The sequence below is a fragment of the Trichechus manatus genome, unplaced genomic scaffold (genome assembly GCF_000243295.1).
Source record: "Trichechus manatus latirostris isolate Lorelei unplaced genomic scaffold, TriManLat1.0 scaffold00113, whole genome shotgun sequence".
NCBI classification, from domain to species: Eukaryota; Metazoa; Chordata; class Mammalia; order Sirenia; family Trichechidae; genus Trichechus; species Trichechus manatus.
In genome coordinates this window covers 6306462-6332137 of record NW_004444049.1, presented here as the reverse complement: position 1 = coordinate 6332137, position 25676 = coordinate 6306462, and the positions used below count along the sequence as shown (strand labels likewise).

The 25676-nt window shown below is 54.9% G+C and overlaps 1 protein-coding gene across 1 annotated transcript; it reads right to left on the bottom strand.

The window, feature by feature from the left end:
* EHD1 (EH domain containing 1) lies at positions 1 to 21989 on the bottom strand. Its single transcript, XM_004383759.2, has 5 exons — positions 21315 to 21989; positions 17839 to 17936; positions 5433 to 5845; positions 2133 to 2297; positions 1 to 1694 (listed from the first exon to the last, which is right to left on the bottom strand). Exons 1-5 carry the CDS (start codon positions 21716 to 21718, stop codon positions 1170 to 1172), a joined length of 1605 nt encoding a protein of 534 aa, XP_004383816.1. The 5' UTR covers positions 21719 to 21989; the 3' UTR covers positions 1 to 1169.
* Between the last annotated feature and the right edge of the window lie 3687 nt (positions 21990 to 25676).

Sequence of the window (25676 nt, the reverse complement as noted above, 5' to 3'; positions counted from 1 at the left end):
GAGGGGGGCTGGGTTTCCTGGTCCCTGGCTGCCGCTTCTCCAAGCCTCTCCAGGCCGGAGGAGCCCCGGCCCCATCCTCTTACCAGGCAGCATGCAGCCACCCCCACATCCAGGAAGACCCAACTCCCCCGAGTGATGCGGGGGGCACCAAAAAGTTCCAGAAAGTGAGAGCATGAAGGCTGAGGGGGACTACACTTCAAACAAGACGGGGAGGGAGCTGGGAGAAACCCCTCCTCAGTCAGGGAACACCAGCTCTGGGGTCCCAGGCAGGGGGCTGCTGTGCAGGGCCCCATGTGGAATGGCTCCTGGGTGGAGCTGCCTGTGGCTGGAGTGTGGGGAAGGGGAGACAAGTCACAGCGTCTGAACAAGTGGTTGGGATGTTGCTGGAAAATTCCATCAAGTATGAAAGGGTGTCATTTGAGAGAACAAAAGTTAGCTTATATATTTTTCTGGAAGACGTTTCCTCACACCCTCCTCTTGCCCCATAAAGGCAGCTGGGCCTGGCTTCTGTGATGGTGATGGCGGAGAGGGCTCCTGGTGTGTCAAAGCTAGCAGGACGCAAGAGGAAGGGCACGGCCTGTGGGAGGCCCAAGCCAGGGGCAAAGGCACGAGTACTAACCTAATTTGGGCAGAGGGCAGGGGCAGAGCTGGGGGGAAGGAAGCCACTGCTGAGGAAGCCACACTCAGTCAGAAGAAAACCGAGGAGCCTCGATGGTTCCTGTGTTCACAGCCGCAGACTGAGCCAGGCAGGCACTTCCCCTGTGGTTAGTTGCTGCCGGCACTGTGCAGCCAGGCCGGAGCCCGAGCCCGAAGGAAGGATGGGGAGAGAACAGAGATGCATGTGGGGTGCTGCCAGACAGAGCAGGGGGCAAGAAAGAATACTGCCTCTAACGTTATATATTAAAAATATCCATAGTTCTTGTGCACAAAATTCCATCATTCACATATGAGTATCACCCCTGCCTCCCCTGTTGGCCCAGGAACAGCCTTAAAAGAAAGATGGTGGTTTTCCTTTTCAAGAGCTGAGGAAGCATGGCTCAGTCTTTATGGACCTTGAGAACCGGTGACCCTTCCCTTCCCACCCCGAGTCTTGGCCTCCCCGGCCTCTGCTCGCCTAGCTCGCTGAGATGGCTGGGATGGTGGGAGGTGTGGGGGCAGGGCGGGGCCGGTCACTCGTGCCTCCGCTTGGAGGGTGGGATCAGGTGCGGGGGCAGGTCGGCGGGCAGCTCATGGCCCTCCAGCTTGACCTTGATGAGGTGGTTGGCCAGGGCAAACTCCTCGTCGTCCAGCAGCCCGTCCTTGTCCACGTCGGCCAGCTTCCAGATCTTCCCCAGCACCGTGTTGGGCAGCTTGGACTTGACCATCTCTTTCTTGGCGTTGGCCCCCGTGATCTTGCCGTTGACGGGCGAGAGGGTATAGAAGATCTCATCATAGGTGGGCTTGTCCTTGCCCACCACCCACTCAACATCGTCGATGCCCTCGCCGGCCCCCTCGCCGTAGCCGTGCCCAAAGGGCCCGTTCATGGTGCCGTCGAAGGCACCGCCCTTCACAGCCTGCGTTGGCATCTGGGACTCCTCCTGGCGCACCATCACCATCAGCCGGGCAATGTCGTTGGCCAGCATGTCGTCCACCGTGTCCAGCAGCTTGGGTTTCAGGGCCTGGAACTTGCTAAAGTCCTGCGTCTGGAGGAGTTCCTGGGGGGTGTGGGGGAGGAAGGAGAAGGGCTGGGTAGGGTGTCCCCTCCGGACCCCGTGGCCGGGGCCTGCCACTGGACCCTGGGGCTGCAGAGTGGAGTGGCTCCATCACTAACCAGCCTGGACAACTCACTTAGCCTCACCGGGCTTGGGCTCCCTAAGCTGTGAAACGGGGTAAGAGCAGGCTTCCTGGCAGGGCTGTGGCAAGCACTAACTGATGATGCTGTGGTATGTGTGGCACACCCACCCTGTCCCTACCACTCGGGTGAGTCACCCGTTCCCCTCCGCCGCGTCACTCCAGGTCCACCTCTCGACTCAGGTGGGGTGCTGCCAAGGTGATTCACCCAGTTTCCATTTTGGGAGGCCCCACCCCATGAAGCCGGGGTTCCCTTCCTCACTGATGGCCGCCAGCCCAGGCAGGCGCTCAGGGCCGTGTACCTGCATCTTGCGGAGGTTCGGGAAGTCGCCGGGGGAGATCTGATGCTCCCGCTCAATCTTCTGGTAGATCTCACCCAGGTTGTTCACCAGCTCCTTCTTTTTGCTCTCCTTACCAAAGACGTTGGGCATCTCCTTCTTGAGGGAACTGATGATGTAGGCGTGGACCTGGAAGACAGGGGACGGGAGGTCAGGCTGCCCCAGGGAAAGGCTTCGTGGGTGCTGCTCTCTGCTGAGGAACAAGGAAGCGATGAGGTGGGCTCTAGCTCAGAGTTGCTGCTTCCACCATGGGACCCCATGGGCCAAGGGGGCAGACACGCCACAGTGGCACGAGGTGTGACTGTTCACTGCCACTCGACTGCAGGGAAAAACACACTCGGAACAGAAGACATCCTCGCACAATTTATGGGGACAGTTTAGAAACAGTCAAGCGAAGTCCATCAACAAAGCAAGGACTGTTATGTTGAGCACCACCAGGCACTTCACCTAAACCCAAAACCAAACCTGTCACTGTCAAGTTGATTCCGACTTACAGCGACCCTACAGACAGAGTAGAACTGCCCCATAGGGTTCCCAAGGCTGTAATCTTTATGGAAGCAGACTGCTGACCTTTCAGTTAGCAGCTGAGCACTTAACCACTGCACCACTAGAGCTCCTGGCACTTCACATACTCTCCAGTTAATCTTCACCATGACCCTGCGGGGTTGAGTTCTCATCATTCCCCTTGTACCCATCCTAAGAGTAAGGTTTGGAGAGGTGGAGTGATTTGCCCAAGGCACTTGTTCGTAAGTGGAAGGGCTGGGGCTGTAAGGGGGTCTGCCAGCGTCCAAAGCCCATGCCCTTTCTAGGTTTCCTATAAAGCCCAGCAGAGCCCCACCCATCCAACATGCCCAAACACATGTAAAGCGCTTCCGCAGAGCTCACAAAACTCCCAGTGGGATGGAGTTATGCTCCACTTTATCTTCCTGACGTTTTCCCAGCTGTTTCCAGTTTTATCTAAGCTCCAATACCTTGCTTAGGCATTTGCCATTTAGGGGAAGCACACCCACGTCCCCCACTGAGGCCTGCTCCGCTGGACTCCCTCAGTCCCTCTGCCTGCCAGAGCAGAGCCGCCAGGGGAGCCAGGGGCCTTGGCTCCACTTCTCCCGCCTGCCGCTCTGCCCTCCAAGTCCCCTCGGCTTGCCGCAGCTGCCATCCGGGCCCCCAGCCGCGCTGGCAAATCTAGGATTTCCTAGGGACGTGGTGGCAGGCGGGTTATGGAAAGCAGCCTGCTGGGCCAGCGCGAGTCAGTGCAGACAGAGCCACTCACTCCAGGAAGAGGAAGAATCTAGAAACAACAGATGCAGGACCAAACCGGAGACCCTGGGGTTTCCCAGGCCCGGTGACTCAGCCAGCCACAGGGGCAAGGAGCGGCAGTGGCCCGAGGCTCCGGTGTCTGTCCTGGAAAGCAGGCTGAGTGAGAGCAGAGGGCCTTGCTCTTAGAGGCGGCAGGGAATGGAGCCGTCCTGCCCTGCCGCCTGGGAGAGGGCTCGGCCTCCTCTCCACCCACCGCTGCCCCCTCTGTGCAGGACGTCCTTTGAGGCCCAGGCCAGTTACACAGGTCTCCTCACGGGGTCTTGTCTGAGAACTTTACTCTGCATACAGAGCATAGGGGAGCGGGTTAAAATGCAGATTCTGATGCAGGTGGAGCCTGGGAACCTGCATTCCTCACAAGCTCCACCAGTGCTGGCCCGTGGGCTTAATCTGGGCAGAGTCAGCACAGTGGTAAAGGGTGAAGGGTCAGCTCTCATTACAGGCCAGGGAGCACCCAAATGCTACTCTCCAGGCCCCAAGACAGCAAGCAGTACCTGGGCTGAGTACTGGGTCCGGCCCGTGGACCTGGGGCTCAGCACGCCTGCAGCTCCCCTCAGCTTCCGAGGACAGAGGGGGCCACAGGAACAGCACCCACACCCCGTCTTCCTACTCATTTGCACCCCCAAGGTGGGTGCGTACTTTTCAGGCTGTAAACAGCCTCCTCTCTGTGGCGGTTTCTCCCAAGAATCAGTGGAGCACGGGGCCCCTGTGGCAGCCCTCACTGACAGGCCTGGGCTCCAGTGACAGGACGGCCCACGAGCCGAGACTGCGCCCTCAAGTCGGGTCATGAGCATCGCGTGTAGTGCTGACCAGCCTGAGGAGGGGAAAGAGCTGTGGCCAGAGCCCATCTTTTTAACAAGCGATCCCCGTGCTGAAAGTGTCACAAGAACAGCTTGAAACCTGCAAAATCCAAGTGTTTGTGCTTAGTGCTGCCCGGCTGTTCAGATGGTCTAGGCCAAATACTCCCGCCCAAAGGCTGACCGCCAGCCACACTTTGGGACGCTACCTCTGCGTTGACTTAACCTAGGAGGTTCCACATAATGGGCTGTTCCGAGTCAGACCTCCCAGAGGGACACACCTGGTTCCCTGGGCCTGAGGGCTCCACTGGAGGCGTGAATCTGAATCTCCCAGCTCCAGCCACCCTGGGGCCTCACTCGAGTCCTTGGCCAGGTACTGAGACAGACGCCAAACTCCTGAACAACCAGATCCTGCCATCGGGCACCGGGCCCCGTGCTTCCACAAAGAAGTGAGGACGGCTCCGCAGGCTCCACAAAGAAGTGAAGATGGCCCCCAGGCTCCCACAGCTTGACGTGAGTCCTCCTCTGACCTGAGCTTTGCCCCCGTGTTCTCTGGGCCTGCATCCTCGGGCCCCGTCTCTGCCTCAGCTCCCTCCTCTGCCCTGGCTCCCTCCTGCCCCAGCTGAACCACCTGTCCCCACAGGAGCTCCTCCGGCCCAGGCTGCACCCATTGGGGCAGCACCCTGTGCTCCCCCCATGACAGTACAAACACATCGAGCTTTACTGTTTGGTTAACTGTCCTGTTTTCTCCATAAGGCTGATGAGTGCCAGGAGGGTGGGACCAGGTGTGTCATTCCCCACCGTGTCCCCAGTGTCCAGCCGTGGGCCGGTACGGTCAGAGCGCAATCAGCCCGTGCAGGCTCATAGCCCAGCCCAACACCCACCTCGTCTTTGAGGTTGCCTCCTAGCTTCAGGGGTAACCTCCCATGTTATATGTTTATATACTGTCAGCATAGTTGAACCACCTCATGAAGCAGGGGCAGAAACCACAGAGGGACAGGTGGAGAGGGTGTCCAGGGGAAGCAGCTTAGTTAAGCGAAGGCAGCACATAGGGTATACACAGAAGGCAGGCTCAGAAGCAGCATCCACGTCAGACCAACCCCAAAGCTCCCTCCTGGGCCCAGCCGCCAGCAGGCCACCCCCCAGGGTCTACCTTGGCCAGCCGCGCCCGCTTGATCAGGTCATTGAGCTTGCGGAGGGCGGCGTTGCGGGGCAGAGACTGGATGTCCTTGAAGAGGTCCTGTTCCTCGGCCTCGAAGAGCTTGCGGTTGTCGGCGATGAGCAGTGGGTGGGACCAGAAGGAGCCGATGTACACCCGTACCACCTCGGGGGTGTTGATGATCTTCCCAAGGGACCACATGAGGGCCCCGTAGACCCGCATCAACTGCTGGGTCTCGATCTGGTCGGCCTTGTTCAGCACCACGCGGATCTTGTCCTCGTGGTTCTTCAGGGCCTTAATAACTTCTGAGAATTCGTCAGAGATGTCCAGCTTGTGGGCGTCAAAGAGCAGGATGATGCGGTCCACACGCTCGGCGAACCACTCCAGGACCGCTGCAAAGTCATATCCTGGGGGGGAAGAGAAGTGTGCACTCAAGGTACTCAGACCCAGGCTGCTCTGACAGAGGGCTCTTGCTTCTAACTTGGCCAGCATTTCTTAGCCTGAGAGCCTTTTCTGAATTTCCAGAAGGTACCAGTCTGGATAGCATAGTACCCGGAGGGCAGGATCACCAGGTCTCTCTTATTTCTGTACCTACCATGGTAGTACCCTCGTCCATGTAGCACCTGGCATGAGTTGGTGCTTAACAAATACCTAATGCAAAGGAAGCCACAATCTCCATGCTCTCAAGTGGGTCAGACTATAGCCAAGAGTGAAGAGGAGACCCCAACAACATGGTCCAGCACAATATCCGTGCTCGGTAGCAGCAAGAATAGCTGTCACTGCAGTGCTATGGGCTAGGCTCCCTGTCTTGCATGAATCTCATTTACTCCTACAACAGGGGTTGGCAAACTACAGCCTGGGGGACAAATCTGGCCCACCATCTGTTTTTAGAAATAAAGTTTTATTGGAACACAGCTACACTCATTTGTATTGTCTATGACTGCTTTTGGTGTCTAATGGCAGAGTTGAGTCACTGCAACAGAAAGTATTTACTACCTGACCCCTTACAGAGAACATTTGTTGACCCCGGCTCTGTAACAAGGCTATGGAGCGTTACAAGCCACTTCCCTCTCTAGGTCTTGAGTACTTCTCTAAAATGGAGTGGTTGGACTAGATAAACTTAAGCTCTAAACTCTGTTCTATGCCGTTTCCCACCAACCAATTAAGGCCCTTTGATGAACCTTACCTTCTGGGGCAGAGACTGCTAATTAGAATTCCTCCTTTAATAACAGAACTCTCTAGTTTTAGCTGAATTCATACCCAGCTTCAGACGGCATTTTTCAGCCTCCCTTGCAGCAGAAACGAACAGAAAAAGGTATATGAGGCCTTTGTCCTTTTCTCCCTTCCTGAAGACTGGGATATATATGTGATGGTAGGAGCTGGAGCAATCACATTGGGTTCAGAGATGTAAGCCGCTTGTTGAGGACAGCCATGGACTACTTTTCACATAAATTATCTGATATCTGATTTAAGCCACTGGATTTTTAGGTCTCTACAACAGCAGCTTAATTTGTATACTCTTTTACAACTGTGCCTCTTCAAGCTCTTGAGAATAAGCCAGAGAAATGATTCCTGTGGAGAGCAGTCTGGGACACTGCCCAGCTATTGACCAAAACCAATGCCCTCACCCTCACAGCCTGCTCCTACCATCCCCACGAAGAGCACCAACCACCTCTGACCAAGTTGTAGAATTAGACATGCACTCGCTAGACCACGGCGAACATAAAAATAGCAAGTAAAGGGAGGAGAATAAAGAAAAGGACAAAGCATCAAGGAAAAGCAGAAGCTGGGCCCGAGCAACCTATAGTGACACTAGGAGGGAAGCCCTCCTGTCCTTGTAAGGAACCTGTGGAGTTACTCCCAGGCACTGAGGGAGGCAGCCCGTCCCAGGGGCATGCTGCTATCTCCGGCCGAATGCATCAACAGCCCTGGGAGCTGAGCTCCCCTCAGGTCAGATCCTGGCCCCACTCACCAGGTCTTTAAGATAAACAGCTAACAGAGATGTGTCTAATGAGTAATGTTTGGTTAGACAGACATTTCACCACCAGGCTCGATCACGCTTCAGGGCTGTCTGGAAGCCTGAAGCCATGCATCCAAGCCTCTGCCTCCACACGGGGCACTCAGAAAGAACCCAGGCTTTCAACTAAGATGGCTCTGGGTTCAACTCCCGGCTCTACGCACTTACTATGTGACCTGAAATTTCTGTCTTAACTTCTGAGTTACACTTTTTATCTGTAAAATTCAAATAACAAGTCCTTCCCCAAGATGATGGGAGGGTGAGATAAGGTGGTATTGGGCTCCCAGCATAGGCCTGAGATGGTACACGTGGTCACACACCCAGGCCAGACAGGAGGAGTGATGGGGCCAGATGGGAAATCCCTGTACAAGGAGCCAGGGCCATCGGCCTGGGACTCATCACTGGTCAGGAACTGAGAGCTACACACCCATGGCCTGGCTCTGAGGTCAGAGGCGAGTGCTTGCCCTTGTGGTAAGACACGGAAACTTCCAGAAAATTCCAAACCTGCTGCTTAAGTCGACTTGCCATAGGCAGCTTCTCTACAGCAGCAATTTGCAACCCATTCCTTGCCCCTAAAACCAAACCAGTTGCCCTCGAGCTGACGCTGACTCATGGTGACCCCATGTGTGTCAGAGTGGAACCATGCTCCATAGGGTTTTCAAGGCTGTGACCTCTTGGAAGTAGATTGCCAGGCCTTTCTTCCAAGGTACCTCTGGGTGGATTCGAACCACCAACCTTTCAGTTAGTAGCTGAGTGCTTAACCGTCTGCACCACCGAAGGGCTCCTTCTTGTTCCGGCCACCTGAGATAGGACACTCTGATCAGAAACAGCACCCTGACTCACGGGAACGTCTCAACAGGGTGGAGGTGAGGTGGAGCTGAGGGACTGGAATCTGAACTTCAGTCTGGACAGAGCAGCCAAACCAGCCTGCCAGGGGCTGCCAGGACGGCAGCGCTCACAGACCCCGGGCTCAGGAAGTGTGGGGTGGCTCCGAGCACGGGCCAGGTTGCTCTGGCATGGGCCAGGTGACTCCTGGGGCCAGTGCCAGCAACCACGACAGGCTGCCGGCTCCAAAGTACAGAGCTGTTAAGGGTACCCAGTCATGGCACTGCTGGTTCCCAAGCTGCAGGAGGGGTCTCAGGGAGTGAAATCATCGGCGTAAAACCGGAAAGAGAAGGGCTGGGGAGCAGCCAAGGGAAGTTGGGTAAGGATGGGGCCACTCCCAGTGCCACCAGAGACTGCCACCAGGGTAGAGCTGGCGTCAGGCCCTAATAGGCGCCCTGGGCGGGCGGTGAGTCTACAGGCCGCCTGAGGCCCAGGTGCAGCCTTTTATGACTGGCTGTGGGGGCAGCAGGTCGGCTCTGAGAAAGCGTGACTCAGGGCTGATCACTGATTGGAGGCTCCTCGCTCAGCAAAAACGAGGCCCAACTCTGCCCCGTCGTCACACTTGGGCCTCAGAACACCGCAAGCTGAAACAACGATGAATCCACACAGTTGGGGCCACAACGAGGCCAAAGCTAAGTTATTGGAGCAGGGATGGCTCGGGCTCAGCAGATGTTAGCTTTGGCCTGGGAACTAGGACATCGCATGGGGAGACTAGGTCACCCTCCCAAACTCCACCCAATGGGCTTCACTCCCTGCTATGGGGGGGGGGCGGGAGGAGGGTGATGGGGACAGAGAGAGGAAGGAGGTGGAGGAAACCCAAGTATCCCTGAACTGTGGCACCAACTCCGTGGCTGCAGGCAGGCCTCATGCCCAAACACCCAGGGCCCGAGGCGAGCCCCACCCCTCAATTACTGGCAAACACCTCAAGTTGATGTCAACAGAACTAAGTCCATTTTCTTTGCAGGGGAATTAAATTTCCTGGTTTGTGTGTGTGTGTGGGTGTGTGGGTGTGTGCGCGTTTTAGTTTGGAAAACATTCACATTTTCGGTGTGAGAGAGACAGGGGTTCACCCACAGGTCACGAAAAGGGTCACAACACTCAGGCAGTGGGTGTCATCACAGGTGTGACCACATGGCTGCACACCACCGCCAGGCCCCCTGCTGCCCTTGCGCCCACTAGGAAGATGTGCATCGCTCAGCCTGAAAGAGGCCATGTTTCAATAGGCACCAAGGGCCGTCCCCCAAAGCTGGCAACACCATGCAGCTGGCAAGGGCAGCAAAACCAGCCCGATGCTTGGCCTGAAGCTCAGCCGCAGGTGACAAGACAGAAAGGAGCCTGTCACTGCCCTCGCCCAACTACACCAGGCCCCACCAGCCCCTGCCCCCCAGCACTGCCTAAGGCCAGGCCCCCCACCAAGCCTTCAGGCTTTGGGACACACTAGAGGGCGGAGTCAGGACAGAGTTAGTGCAGCCACCTGAATCAGCCATCGAGAGATGCCCCCCGCCGCACAACCAGCAATTCCGCAGCAAAAGCAGGAAGTTGTGGTGGGCCTGGTGAGATAGAAACTGTGGTGTCCACTGAGGAGAGGGCACTGGGCTATGTTAGGTCAGGCCCGGCAGGCCTGAAGGAGGACATCTGCTATCTCAACACGGTTGAGGGCTGGGGAGCTGGGAAGAAAAGGCTGGCCTGTGGGGTGAAGCCCTTGGGCTAGGTGAAGCCAGAGCCACCTCTGAGCAGGGAACCTGAGTTGCCAGGAAAAGCTCTGGCTCAAAACGTCCTGGGCTGCTGCAGCAGGGAGAAAGAAAACAGTTGCTCTAGGCAACCAGGCCAAGTCAGCTGTGTTCTGCCCCAGGGAAGTATTTACACAGGCTTTTTGGATGGAAGGCTGAAGCCTACCTCCCGTCTTGGCTCGGTTCCCTCGCACCTCCTCCAGGCTTCTACGCTCTTAGCGGCCCCTAACTCTCCCCAGGTGTTGGCTGGCCTCCTGCAGCTCTGCCTTCCTGACCAGGATCTGACCGTGCTTCCCGCTCCCCCAGCAGAGAGGTGAAAGAGGAGCTGTTTGGAGGGGTCTTCGCCCTACCCCACTGCACTCTCCAAAACACAGGTAGTTCCAGCAGCTGGGGGAAAAGCTGCCTCATACATTCCAAAAGTTTCTAGAACATGGAACAATAGAGGATTTGTCTCCAATCGACTTTTGCTTCCTGCCATTCAAGCTGTGTGGGCCTTAGTATTTGCTGCCATTCCTCTCCATCACGTGTGTTTTCAACTCACGGCGGCCCAGGAGAAAGGCGAGCAGAAGAGCAAAATGGAGATGGAGGAACTTAAGCGTCCACACCGTGAGGCCTTGTTCCTGAGCTTTACACAAGGCCTCTTCCAGAACAGCACAGTAAAGAAAGGGGCGTCCCACTATAGGGCTGCGATGAGTCAGAATCGACTCGAAGGCAATAGGTCTGGTTTTTTGGTTTTTACTCTTAGGTGTTACCTGGGAGAAAGACCACAGGTCCACACAGCCCCAGACTCGAATGTTCACTGCAGCTTTATTCGCAACTGCCCCGAACTGGAAACAACCCAAATGTCCTCCAACAGGGGAATGGATAAACCACTGTGGGACCTCCAGGCGATGGGGTGCTACTGAGTAACAAAAAGGAACAAACTACAGACGCTAAGACACGGGCGAATCTCAGAGGCACTACATGCTAAGAGGACACACACAAGAGGCCTCGTGGTCTGACTCCATTCATGACCTTCGAGAAAAGGCACAACTTCAGGGACAAATGTCAGTTAGTGGTTGCCTGGGACCAGGACTGACTACAAAGGGGCATGAGGAACTTTTTTTGGGGACAGAAATACTGTGCATCTTGACTGTGGTGGCGGTTATATGACTGTAAACACTGGTTGAAACTCATAAAGCTATACACCAAAAAAGGACGAATTTCATTATATGTAATGTACCATATACCAGTTGCCATTGAGTTGACTCCGACTCATGGCAACCCCATGTGTGTCGGAGTAGAACTGTGCTCCATTGGGTTTCCAATGGCTAATTTTTTGGAAGCAGAATGTCCAGCTCTCTCTTCCAAAGCACCCGTGGGTGGACTGAACCTCCAGCCTCTCAATTAGCAGCCAAGCACATTAACTGCTTATACTACCAGAGACTCCATACGTAATATCCAAAAAAAAAACCCAAACCGACTCATAGTGGCCCTATAGGATGGAGTAGAACTGCCCCATAGGGTTTCCAAGGAGCAGCTGGTGGATTCAAACTCTTGACCTTTTGGTTAGTAGCTGAGCTCTTAACCACTGTGCCACCAAGGCATATGTAATGTAGACCTCAATAAGTCTGACCTAAAAATACTCAACAAGAGAGGAAGGGAAGGAAGGACTCTGGAGTCAGGACCCCACTGGAAGCCTGAACTTTCCATTCAATATTAGCTACGTGACCCTAGCACACCCTGTTCCCTCTGAGCCTCAGTTTCTTCATCGGTAAAGTGAAGAGGACTTGAAGCACTTACTGATGAAGATCAAAGACCACAGCCTTCAGTATCGATTACACCTCAACATAAAGAAAACAAAAATCCTCACAACTGGACCAATAAGCAACACCATGATAAATGGAGAAAAAACCGAAGTTGTCAAGGATTTCATTTTACTTGGATCCACAATCAACGCCCATGGAAGCAGCAGTCAAGAAATCAAACGATGCATTGCATTGGGTAAATCTGCTGCAAAAGACCTCTTTAAAGTGTTAAAAAGCAAAGATGTCACCTTGAAGACTAAGGCGTGCCTGACCCAAGCCATGGTGTTTTCAATTGCCTCATATGCACGGGAAAACTGGACAATGAATAAGGAAGACTGAAGAAGAATTAATGCCTTCGAATTGTGGTGTCTGTGAAGAATACTGAATATACCACAGACTGACAGAAGAACACACCAATCTGTCTTGGAAGAAGTACAGCCAGAACGCTCCTTAGAAGCAAGGATGGCGAAACTACATCTCACATACTTTGGACATGTGATCAGGACGAATCAGTCCCTGGAAAAGGACATCAAGCTTGGTAGAGGGTCAGCGAAAAACAGGGAGACCCTCAACGACATGGACAGACACAGTGGCTGCAACAATGGGCTCGAGTATAACAACGATTGTGAGGATGGTGCTGAACTGGGCAGTCTTTCGTTCTGTTGTACAAAGGGTCGCTACGAGCCGGAACCGACTGGACGGTACCTAACCACCACCACCACCAAGCGAAGATAACAACTCTCCCCTTCGTAGGGCTGTGTGCCGGCCGATGGAGTGCTCCACACTCTGTAAGGAAGCGCTTCGTAAATGTTTGCAATTATTTATTCACAGGCTTCGTACTCTGAGCTCAGGGAGCTCAGATTCTAGTAGGTGCATAGGCAATGACCTGCTTCTAATGCACAAACAATGCCTCACGCCCCAAATGTAGCACAAGCATTTGCAGGCACCCATGCCAGCTGCCACCCAGCCCAGTGAAGAGCTCGCAGCCGGTGGAACAGGTGCCGCGTGCCAGCCACAACCTGGTACCCTCCTCCACGGTACACACAGCCCACGCCCCCCAGCAGCGCCTGTGGGACGCCCAGCTAAGTGCTGGGGCCCAGAGCTGCTGGGCTGGGCCAGAGAGGGAGAGGAGACAGCAGAGGAGGGATTGTGGGGGGAGGTTCTGAGGAGGGTGGTTAAGCTGAAGCTGGGGAGCCCCGGAGAGGAGGTCGTGGAATTTGAAGGGAAACCCCAGCTGAGTCAGTGTTTTCCCAGCATCCTGCTCAGGATGGGAGCGGCTATTACTCAGAAAAAGGTCTCCCTCGTCCAAGAATTCTGGGAAGCCCTGGCGTTTTCAGTGCCCTTATTATTAACTAGCTAACAAGCGATTTGCGATCCGCTGCTAATGCAAAGGTTGGTGGTTCGAACTCACCCAGTGGTTCTGCAGAAGAAAAGGTCTGGCTATCTGCTTCTATAAAGATGACAGTCAAGAAAACCCTGTGGAGCAGTTCTCCTCTGTAACACATGGATCCCCAGGAGTTGGGGGCTGACTCGATGGCAGCCGACAACATGTGCCAAACACTTAACTGTGTGCCAGGCACCAGGGTGAAGGCTTCCCACGTGTAAACTCCAGTCCTCAGCAACAAGGAGCCCCAGAGGCTGTTCCTGTTTTACTGATGTGGCTCCCAGGGGCCACGAGCTCCTGAAGCGCTGAGCTGGGACTTGAACTTCTGCTGCTACTGGCGCTGTGGGCGCTGTGGTCTAAGAGGGACACAGCACTCGGCCTTGCTCCAGGCTTTCGGGGCACCCTCATGGAGCCTCCTAGGGTCTGCAGAAAGCCCTTGACAAGGGGCTTTTAGGAGTACAGCATCTCCAGAGGTGGCTAAGCAAGAGGGTGGACAGAAAGGGAGGGCTACCCGCAACACAGCCCCACTCTGGGCGGGCAGCCAGGGAGGCGTACTCAACTATTAAAGATCAAGGCACGCAAGCACCAGGGGGCAGGTGGGAGCCCCGGGGAGCAGCCCCCCTAGGCAGGGCTCCTGCGCTGCTCCATGGAGGGCCTGGGGGCAATGTCTGGCTGGAGGCAGGGAAGTTGGGGAAGGAAGAAGAGACCAACAATGGTATTCAGCCCCAAGCTTCACTTCTGGGAACAAACATTCCAGCTACTCCCAAAGCCCCAAACTCGAGCCTGATCTTGGCCCCAGGAGAGCAGCAAAGGCAGCCTCTATGCCTTTCAGGGGAGCTCTGAGCACCCACCTCAGAGGCCAAAGCCTTGTCTAACCCAAGCTCTCAGATCCCCTCACCATGCCTTCACACCAAGGCACCCTCTCTCAGCCACACTGTGCATGCGCACAACTCCCAATGGAGTTTAAATCCAGACTCTGACCCCTGCTAGCCTGTATGTCATCTTGGTCTAATTACTGACTCTCCTAAGCCCATTTCCTCATTGAAGCAGTAGCTTCCTCGCAGATGCAGCTGCTGTGATGACTAAATGCAGCTAGTTCATGTGGCAGCGGTCAGCAGAAAGCCAGGCACAAGGCCAGGCAAGACTCTGCTCTCCTAATCCAAGTTGAAACAACACTTCCTTGCTGACACAGCTTTCACAGGGAAACTGAGGCACAGAAGTGAAGGGCTCAGCTCATAGACACGTAAAGACAACGGTGGAGCGTAACTGGCCAAGCCCCTGCCTCCCAGGCTGCGGCCTCCATCTGGGTGGGCCTCCTCGCTGCCCCCACTGAAGACCCACCATGGGAGGCCCCTGCTCACAGGCACTGCCTGGGCTGTGCAGGCGATCTGCAGCGCCAGGAGCCAAGGGCACCCATCCCACTGGGCCCGAGATGCCCTCTGGAATGCTCTTTATCAGTCACAGGAGCAGCACTTAAGAATGAACACTGTCCCCAAAGGTCGCCTTTCTCTGCTGACGGAGGAGAACATTATCTTTAAAGTCACTCAGGACATGGAACAATAGGCAGAGCTGCCCGAGACCCCCAAGCCCCTTCTCCCTGTGGGTCTTCTCAGGGACCGGTGGACAGCCCAGGCTGCATTCTGACCGTGCTGGGCCTGCGCGGCCCTGCCTTATCTTTGCAGACAGAATTTCCTGCACACATTCGGGACCACGGGGGAAAAGGGAGAAAATCAGGAGGGGCCAGGCAGGCGGGGGCAGGAGATGGAAGTGGATGTAATTAGCAGCTCTCAGGTCCATGCACCTCCAGAAGGCTGTTCTGAGCGCAGGGAGCCAGGCTGGGGCCCACGGAGATGCAGGGTGCCCACCCGGGACCTGTACTCTCGGTTGACCCGTCTGCCCCATCTCTCTGTGAGGGAAACACCTGCTTTTCACCTAGTCAGACTCTGACTTCCTCTGTGGGGGTGGGGGTGGGGGGTGGCCAGGTCCATGAGGGGTCTTTGCATGACTGATGGGCGGAGTCTCCCAGGAGGAAAAATGCCCTCATTCTCCTAGTGGTCACCACCCGTGGGAGTCCACACCCAGCACAGCTAAGATGTACCACGTGATGGTCATCTGCCCATAAAATACTGACCCCAAACATATTCCACAGCAAATCCCAATTTGATAACTTTTAGTGAAATATATTTAAACTAAGACCTTTGGGGGATAAGGAGGGAAAGAAAGAATCTAGTAAACAAGTACTTTGCTCTCTCCTTATTTCCCAGCAGGAAACCCCTCTGCCAGTCAGGGAGGCACACATCTTACTCCGCCTTCTCCTCCCGCAAATGATGGCGTGGGGGCTGCCTGGATGCTCAGAGGCCCAGAGGGGCCACACCTACACCGCAGGGGCCTGGGCAGCCCTGAAGGGCAGAGCACTGGCCGTGCGGCTCCTGCCGGCAGACTCCACGTTCCTGTCATCTGGAGAGGCAGGCCCTTCCACAGCCCGGCCCCAATCCAGTGCTGTCTGGATTTGCTCATTCACTGACTGCAGGGCACGTTGAGACATCACTGCAGGTCTTCCCAAAGTCTTAACCAGGAAAGGAAGCAGAAGGGACAGGACAGTGGAAGGGCGGATCCCAGTGGAGCAGGGTATGTCATACATCAAGACCTGCGTTCAAAACCTCTCAGCCTGCTAAACTCTAAACTCGAGGCCGAACTGCCAAAGATAGCCCAGTGGGGGCTTCACAGCACCGGGTGGAAAACAGCTGTTTCTGAGTTCCTTTTTATAAGACAGCATAGGCCACAGAATCCTAGACCTGTGTTCTGAAATACCTTCACTCCCTGCTCTGAGGACCAGGCTGAGTGGCCATCGGCATTCTGGGAAGATAGGCCTCTTTCTGTGGACTATTGTCCCTTATCTGAAGATGTGTGCTCACCACTGACCACCTAATGCCTGCTGGGGCAGGAGCATTACCCAAAGCCCCAAGGTGGTCAGGGGAACCCAGGACGGCCTCCTCCTCCAGGTCATCCTGGAGATTAACTCCACAGAGCCTCAGCCCTGGAGGTAGGGTTGGGAAAAAAACTGCTCTTTTGTGGTTTTCTTTTGCCTTTCACGAGTAACTTATTCCAATTTTCCAGCCTTGTCTTACCAAATGACAGGACTTTTGCTTATCAGGCATTCTCTTAAAACCAGGATGGAACAATAATAGAGCAGTAAAAAACAACAAAAAACAGCTCTTGCTTTTTTATAAGGGGTTCCAAATCTACTCCCTTAAACTCCCAGGAGTGCCATTTATCACCAGGGGCGGAGAGAACCTAGAATCTTAACTGGCAATTTTTAACCCCTATTTACATACACAGATAGAACAGTTTCAGTGCGCCCACGGCCTGGAGAACAAAAAACAGCAGGTTTCTCAGCACCCAGAACAGGGCCCCTACCCCCGTAGAGCCAAGAGGACATCCCCCACCCCCAAATCTCAGGCTGCCAGCTTCAACTGCAAAGCTCACCACTGCTGGGTGGCCCAGAGGGAAACAGTCTCAGAAAAGATTTGCAAGTTAATTATAAACAAACTTGGCTACTTGTCCTCAACCCGTGAGTTTCATCTTATTTCACTTTCATGTTTGCAGCTGCAGGGCAGGTTCCACTTCTGAGCCAGCCGGGTACTGCACACCTATCCTCACCCTCCCCGGGAGAGCACTCAGGCCCCCGTGCTCCCCTTCCTTCTACCGAAGGGGGCCCTGGCAGAAACGCAGCCCAGTTCCGGCTCATCCTGAACCAGATGGTCAGAAAAGCTTGGCAAAATCTAGACAGGCATTTCCACCACTGCCATGGGCCTCTGCACCAATGGTATTGTTGGTGGTTGTTGTCGAGTCAATGCCGACTCATGGCGACCCCATGTGTGCGGAGTAGAACTGCCCCATAGGGTTTTTAAGGCTGTGACCTTTCGGAAGGAGATCACCAGGCTTGTCTTCTGAAGCGCCTTTGGGTGGGTTCGAACTGCCAACAACCTTTTGGCTAACAGTCGAGCACTTAATCACTTGCGCCACCCAGGAACTCCTGGGCACCGATACTCAGCATGAAGACTCTATACCACGTACAGCACTCAGAGGCTGCTGGTGACCACCATGTAAGCAAATTTCCACCAGCCCCTCAACATCTAACAGGCTTCTGTGAGCTTCTCCTTTTGGCTCTCACGGCCCTGCTGGGCCCTCTAGAAACGTAGGCCACTTTGGAGCTGTGGGCTCACTCACAGCCAGCGGTGCTTCCTCCTGCACCTGGTGCATGGCTGTGGAGCCTCTCCCTGTGAGCTCACACCTCCAAATCCGCTCCCCTTCCCAGGTGTCCCAGGGGCCGCACAAAGCTGGCTGCAGTCTCACCTGGACTGCTCTTGTGAGCTTAGCACAGGGAGCCAAGGAAGAAAGTAGCTCCTGGCTCTCTCTGCCCAGAGCACCGTGCAGACAAAAGGCTCCTGTCAAATGGGTTTTCACTTGGATACACGGAAAAGGAGAGCCCAGGGCAGGACGAATCCTCAAGTACAGCACCTGGTCCACGTCCCAGAGATCAAACAGAAGTCGTCTGATTATACCAGGTGCTCTGGCGACCGTCAGAGCCGGTTACCTCTGCTGATGCGCTGTTTCTCTCCAGAGAGGATTCCAGGCGTGTCAATGATGCTTATGCTGTCCAGGACGGGGTTAGGCAACTGGGCACACATGAACCTGCAAGGAGCAAGAACCAGGAAGACAGGGGTCAAGACCAGGTTCTTGCTGCTCAAGATGTGACCACAGCGCTTTCTGCATGCCTTCCTCGCCACCTCTGGCTTCCTTTCTGGAAGTAAGCAACTTAAAGGTTGCTGCCATTGTCTTCATTCCCAGGGTGGCCATCACGTGTATGAACTTTCTGAACTGGGAACCCAACCAGCAGGCTGAAACTGACCCACATCAGCACTTCCTGCGTTAACTTTTCCCCCAGAGGTCCGGAGTTCAACTTTCAAGTTGCTGACTTGTTAGTGAAAACTCCACCAGCCTCGGTCACTCAGAAGGGAAACAGAGGAGCGACACTGGGAGCTTAGAATTCAATATTGAAATCTGCAACCACTTGGCTAAATTTCCACATACCAAAGAGAGATGGTCCCTTCCTATTGCTTCTGGGGCCAGGTCCAGCCCTCCCCTTTCACCCAGTGGCCGGGGTAAAGGGACGGGGTAAATGGGCTGGTTGATGATGGGGTGGGGAAGCAAAGACACACCATTCTCTGAAAATCAAAGCAGGCCAAACAAGAACAAAGGCAAAGGGAGGCCAGCGACTCATGGGCGAGGGCTTAGTTGTGTGTGCCTGAGTTCCACACTAAGCTTAGAACAGCCAGGCTCTCCAAACTGATAGTTGGATTAAAGAATCAAAGACTGGTAAAGACTGGTCACAAAAGAGGCTCCTTTAGAAACTTCTCTGAAAAAGGTATTGTGAGCAAAGAAAATACGGACGCATTGTCTGTAGGCCGCAGGCTTAATGCTGCCTGTCCAACAGTGGGGAGGAACTGAACTGATTCGTGCGTCTGCTGGCCCCATCCCCCAAGCGACCAGTGGCCCACTGGCTGGGAGCAGCTGGCCACGGTGAGAAGTGCCATCGCAAGTGCCAAGAGACCCATGCACAGGGTGAGCAAACCTTGGACCTGCTCAGTAGCACCAGCAGTGAGGGGACTGCTGCATGCCCTAAATAACTGTGCACCAGGAAAGAAGGCAAAATGAAGAGACGTGCAGGTGAACTGGCTCCAAGAAGTCATACACACCCAAAAGCTTTGGAAGGAGCCTGGTGAGCAGGTTCACGTCTGGATGACGCAGAGACAAGCGGCTCTGCAAAGGCCAGCGAGTGAGGCAGAAAACAAGGCCGGGAGAGGGCCGCAGGGACAGTCCCATCCTGTCATCTCGCCAGCAAGGTCGCACGGATCTCCTCTCTCACTACAAGTGAGCAGCACCAGTTATGCAACGAGGAGCTTTCACAAGACACTCTGAGGACACCCTGATTGCACCCCGCCTAGGTCAGCCCCATTGGAGCAGCCGCTCTGCTCTAAAGGCTGTAAAGTCAAGTTCATGACTCAATGGGTCTCTTGAAGAGTCTGGGAGAGGCTGTATCAGCCAGAGAAAAGCCCCCTTTGTTGTGCCCTCCCTCCCCAGTGGCACCGTGCACCACGCACCACACATCCTGACACAGCACGAGTGGGTGCAAACCCCTCAACCCAGCCCTTTAGCGGTCAGGGACCCTCTGGAGATAAGGTGGTGGCAGGAGGGAAATAAAAGTGTGGTGCTCAGGTCCTGTGGTCACCTAAGTGCTGGTTGAGGACCAAGGGCTCCTGCCAGCTCTTTTTCATGTAGAAGCAGCAGTAAGTGCAGACTGGCTGCTCAAAGGCCAGGTGGCTGGGGCTGCAGTAACTCGCTGTGTGACCTCGACAAGTCACCAGGCCCTCTGAGCCTGATTCCACAACCAATGGGGCTAGATGAAACTCTAGGTCTCTAGATTCAGAAACGGGTCATGTGCTCTGGCTCTCCCTTCAAAAAAGGTCTGCTTTTGCACTCAAACGTGAAGCCCTAAAGACAGCAGAGACAGATGTGGCTAACCTTCCTTCTAGCATCCCAAAGTGCTGCGTGAAAAGCAGAGACCTAATGCTTGGAATTTCCGACACAGCAGCCAAAACTTTCCACCAGCTCACAAGGATTCCACCAGCTGACTGTCTGAGCCAACCGCTTCTCAACAGGCATGATGATTCTAAAACATAAGGAACGTGGAGGAAGGCTCCAGGCTAAGACCTGCCTCTCTGGAGCCTCAGTCAGAGGCTTCTCTCAACTCTGGCCCCGGCACACAAATTCTGACCGCCACGAAACAGGACAGTCGTAAATGCCTGGAAGGGGCAGAAAGGCAAGGAGAAGCCTGCTAGTCTTCTCTGGGAAAGCTCAGCTCTGTGCCCAGCAGAGGCCTGGCCACTGGCTCAGCTCGGAGATAGGCTGGCCCGCCCTGTGGGACTGTACAGCGTCTGGAAGGAATGTAATCCTACAGGGCAGGGATCTGGACAGCAAGACTTAAGAATTCTTTTCTAGGCTCTTCCTCAGACTCAGACTTTGAGAGGCACGTGGAGTCACTCCCTGAATGGGGGGTGAGAGAGAGGGCAGGAACTGTGAAGTCCTTTGGTATGTCCCCTGTGTGTGTGTGGGGGGGGGGTGTGGTTTGCGACCACTGACAGCACCTTCCGGTTCCTTTAGAGTAAGGTGAGCAGGGGACCACAGCCTTCCATTCATAGCACCCACGGTAAGGGTGAGAATCTTGTATTAGCCTCACTGTGAGGAGGCAGGTTTCACCCACTGAACTGGGGAAACTGAGGCTCAACAGATTACGGAGCCTCCTAGAGAGTCTACAGAGGGACTTAGGGTCTGGATCCCATTGCTGGGTCCCACTGCCTCACGCAGTGAAGATCCTTTGAGAGTGGCCTCTGGAAGAAGTGTCCGTGTGTCTGCCAGGGGCTGCCTCAGTGAGCAAGCCACAGCAGAGCTTCCGTGGCCCTCCACAAACCACAGCCCCAGGGGAGGCAGAGCAGAAACCCACACCACACCAGCCCAGGGAATGGCTTAAAGTTACATTGTGTTTTTCCATGACACTGAAGAAAGAGACCCTTGAAGGAAGCGAAGGGGGAGGAGGGGCTGAGATTTGAATGAACTGGGTGCGTCCCGCCCAGGGGAAGGACAAGACTTGGGGCAGGAGGTGGAGACCAAGAAAGAGAAGGCAGGAATCTGTCACCTTCCCAGCACGGGCCCTGGTTCCGAGGGAAGTGGGGCTGGGGTCTGTGGGAAGGTTTGGGAGTTAAACTGATGACCTGGACAATTCTGGGGGCGGTAGAAGCCGGGGGAGCCGGCGACGCCCACTCCCAGACTCCTGGAATGGGCTTTCTGTGGGAGGCGACAGGGGCCCCTGGCCCAGGGAGTGGTTGCTGAGGGTCCCTCCGGGGCCTCGGAGACAAAGGACGGTGGGGGGCGGAGGCCACGAGCAGGTCAGGTCGGCACCCGAGTGCGCAGCCCCCCTTTCCGCCCCACCTCCCCGGGATTAGCGGCCAGTACCTGTTGAGGAAGGCGTTGCCGAAGGCGTTGAGTTTGCGGAAGGGGCGCCGGGGGTCGACGACCAGCGCGTTGCCAGGCACCATGCCCTCGGTGGGGCCGTGCATGACGGCGATGAAGGAGTCGGTGGTGGGTTCGGGCCCGATGCGCATCCCTGGGAAGTCCTGCTCGATCAGATGCCGGATGAAGGTGGTCTTGCCCGTGCTGTACTGGCCCACGAGGAGCACCATCGGCTTGTTGTCGAAGTCGGCGTCCTCCAGCGCTGGCGAGTGGAACTCATGGAAGCGGTAGTGTTCCTCCAGGGGCAGCAATTTTTGCGAGTACAGCTGCCGCAGCCCCTCGGCCACCGTCTGGAAGAGCTCCGGCTCCTTCTTGCGGCGGGCATCCTTGCTGACCCAGCTGAACATGTTTCTGGACACGGGGCTGCCTGCTGCAGGCAGACGGGCGGCTGAGAGCTGGACGAGGGCCGGAGCCGAGGCGGGGCCGGGCCGGCCGGCGGAGGGGGTGGCAACGGGGCCGGGAGCGGGAGCGGCCCACACTGCGCAGGCGTACGGCACGACCCGTGCAGACGCCTTCTGCGGAGTAGAGGGCGCGCCGCCCCGTGCGCCCTTTATAAGGCCGGACCCCTCGTTCCGGAGCGGCCGCCCCCGCCGCGCGGCGCAGCCGGAACTTGGGAGAGTGGGGGAGGAGCCGTTCCCGTCCCCGCCCACGAGCTCGCGCCGCGTCCTCCCCTCCCCCGCCTCCCATTGGCCGGTTACAAATCTCGCGAGCCAAGTTTGCCCCCGCTCCCTGGCCCTGGCCGCCATAAGTGGTACCGTGGGAACCGCACCTGTTTCGCCCTGTCCCTGATGGGGCAGCTTGCGGAAGTGCTGCGGTTGAGAAGGCGGGAAGTGGGAGTCTGGCGCGAGGCAATCTCCAGGGGTTGCCTGCCGTCCAGTGCACGTCGACCCCTCCACCCTGCCTCAAGTCTCCGAGAAACACTCAGACACCCCAGTTCTCTGAGTACACACACCCATCCCCAGTTTGACCCCAGTTTGATCCTCCTTCCACCGGAAGAATCTTCAGGAATGTCAGAGGACCCTGGGGCCAAAGCTCCTCCTTTCCTGCACTGCCTGCACTGCCCTTTTTTGCTTCCTCATCTTGCCCTTGCTTCGGTGACACATACTCTCATCCCCTCATCTTTCATCTGCCATGCGAGAGGGCAAAGCAAGAAAGGAGTAATAGAGGAAGCTGAGGGAGGGGAGAATCCAAGGCAGGGTGGGAACTACGGAAAGAAACATGAAGAGGAAGAAGGCTGAGGAGGAAAGACAGGCCCAGCAGCCAGAAGCCTGACCCCGCCTCAGGCCAACAAGGCTGGGAATCGGGAGATGGGCACAAGGAATGGACGACATGAATGAGTTACACCTGGGTGGTGGGACGAGAAGGCCTCTCTGAAGAGGCTCTGGAGGGAGGGCAGGAGAGGGTAAAGAGGAACTCGAGGCCCTCTGGCCACTTGAGTTTTGAGGAAGTGAAATCGGAAATTCCCTATGTGGGGAAGAGGGGAAATGTGGGGCAACAATGAAATCTTGTGGGAACTTAGGGGAATTAAAAAACCCAAATACTTCCTCTTTCCTCTCAGGGTCACCTCCGTTACTTTTACTCCGTCTGACTGTGGCTGTCACCCCACCCCCTTACCAGTTCCTGGTTGTTCCATTAGGCTTGTTCCCACGCCATCATCCCTGGTCACACATAGTCCCCCTTGGCTGTCTGGGCTGGTGAGAATTTCTTCAGTGGGTGATGTCAGAGCTTTGGGGACTGTGATTGTTATGTAACCAGGACACCAAAGTGTTGGGGGTGGGGGGCGAAGGCAGAGCCTCCTGGACAGATCTAAAATGAACCTGGGGACTTGAAGGCCTCCAGGCCATCTCTCTGGCTTCTAGGAGATGTGGAAACCTGGAGGGCTGAGTGCCTATACCCAGGAAGAAAGCAGGCTGGACAAGAGGCTAAGAGGTGGCAAGACAAAGGCAGATGCTGGAGTCTGGGAAGAGAACTGGAATCTGAGAAGGAGCAGCATACTAGGAGAGATGAGTCAAGTGGGAGCCGGAGAAGGCAAGATGGGAGGGTTAGTTACCCACCCCTTCTTACGCTTGTAGGATCAGGTATTGCTGAAAGAAACAGGTCTCGGTACCTTCTGAGGGATGTGCCGTTGTGGGTCTGTTTTTCTGCCTAACTCCCTTTCCAATAAGATTCTCTCTGCCTTTTCCACGCCCATACATCCCACCTTGCCTCTCAGCCTACTACTTCCCTCCTCTTGGTTGTTCAAGGGCAAATTCCTGCTTCCTGCAGCCTTCTCCCAATGGGTAATTGATCCTACTAGAAAGGATGAGTACATGAGAGGCAGAGCAGAAAAGGAGTGGGGCACACAGGGAAAACTGGGAGGAAATGGTTCCGAGAAGTACTCCTTGTACCAGGTGACAGAGCAGATCAGTAAAATAAGAAATAGAAGTGTCCCCTGGAGTTGGCATGATGAAAATAGTGAACCATGTAAGTGAGAACACTTTGGGGCAATGGTGGGAGCAGGGTGGAGGAGGGAATGGAAGGTGAGAAGTAGGGGCAGAGCAAGCAAATCTCACTGAGAGGTGAGGATGGGATGGGGAGTAGCCAGAAGGGGCTGCAGGATGAAGGACTGGTGTCATGGCTGAAGAGGCAAAGGCATTCTATGCTCCTCTGACAAGGAGGAGCCTGAAGACAGGGAGATGAACTAGCCAAAGAGGGAGCAAGGTCTTAGAGGAGCAGGGTTGGCTGGGCAGAAGGAAGGAAGTTTGATTTTGTACCAGGAGAAGGGACCAGAGACCCTCAATCTGGGCCCAGAGGGATGGACAGATGGGGACATGACATTAGGGAGTGGGGCCAAGCATGTTCCCACGCAGCCCTCCCTCTCTCCAGTATGCAGAAGGCTGGGTTGGTGCCAGGAGGGGACTGAGCCTTTGACAGAACAGACACCTAGATTTTCTCAGATGACTCCCTTTTTCCCAGCCCATGGAATAGGAAAGGGAGGTTTGGTCGCCCCTTGCTACTGGCCTCATTTGGGTCTTTGGCCTCTTGTCTTCGTTGTCATCTTGTGCCACGGCTGGGTATGGTCTTCTGCAGATAATCAGAGCTGGTGCCCTGGTGCTCCTGGGATGGGCCACCCATTCCTTTCATCTCTCTCTGAATCTGCCCCTTTAGAAGTTGGTTCATTCTGGGCTTCCAAGCAAATGTTTGTGCAGTGCAGCTGACTCTCGTTGAGCCCCCAGTAGCCTCCTGGATGTGGCCTCTTCCAGGCCTCTCCCGCTGTAGACCCAGAACCCCACCTGGCCCTACTCACCTCTGCCGTCTTTCCCAGTCCTTGGTACTTCACCCTTGGCTTATTATTACAGCCTTCGATGAGTCTCTCGCCCCCATCTCTTCTCCCTCCCAGAATAACCCTCCTGATGTAGCTTCTCCTCGCTTTGCAAAAGTAAACACTTCTCGGCTCTGCAGAGGGTGAAACAGGGACATTTGTGTTGTTTTCCATCTTTTGCTCATCTTACACACATATAATTTCTCAGATATGCAAAACAAGTCTTAGGATAAATTCCTGAAGTCAAGCATTTATAATTTTGGTAGATAGCAACAAACTTCCCTCCTGGAAGTTGAACCAATTTACAGTCAATGCACTTCCTCTGGACTCAGTCCTTCCTCCTCTGCTCTCACCACAAGGCCCTCCAACACATTAAGAATATTCTGGGATAAACAAAATGTGGTATATACACGTATCTTAATTCTCAAGTGCTGCTGTAACAGAAATACCACAAGTGGGTTGGTTTAATGAACGGAAATTTATTTTCTCACAACTTAGGCGGCTAGAAGTTTGAATGCAGGGCACTGGCTCTAGGGGAAGGCTCTCTGTCTGTTGGCTCTGGAGGAAGATCATTGTCTATTTTCTGCATCTGGTCCTCAGTTCCTTGGCGATCTTCATGTGATGTGGCGTCTCTCTTGCCCCATCTGTGCTTCCTTGCTTCTATGTCTAATCTGCCCTTTTATATCTCAAAAGTGATTGGCTTAAGACACTCTACACTGATATGACCTCATTAACGGAACAAAGAGAACCCTATTCCCAAAAGGGATTACATCCACAGGCATAGGGGTTAACATTTACAGCACATATTTTGGGGGGGGGACACAATTCAATCCATAACCACATACAGTGGACTATTATTTAGCCATAAAGAGCAATGATGTCCTGATGCATGCCACAACATGGATGTACCTTGAAAACATTATGTTGAGCTAAATAAGTCGGCCGCAAAAGGACAAATACTGCATTATAGCATGTATATGAAATAAGCAAATATATTGAAACCA

Coding starts and splice junctions, on each gene's coding strand:
- EHD1 (XM_004383759.2), bottom strand. CDS start 21,718: ATGTTCAGCTGGGTCAGCAAGGATGCCCGCCGCAAGAAGGAGCCGGAG. Junction 17,937..21,314: donor GGCAACGCCTTCCTCAACAG/GTACTGGCCGCT, acceptor TGCTCCTTGCAG/GTTCATGTGTGCCCAGTTGC. Junction 1,695..2,132: donor CGAACCTCCGCAAGATGCAG/GTACACGGCCCT, acceptor CACACCCCCCAG/GAACTCCTCCAGACGCAGGA.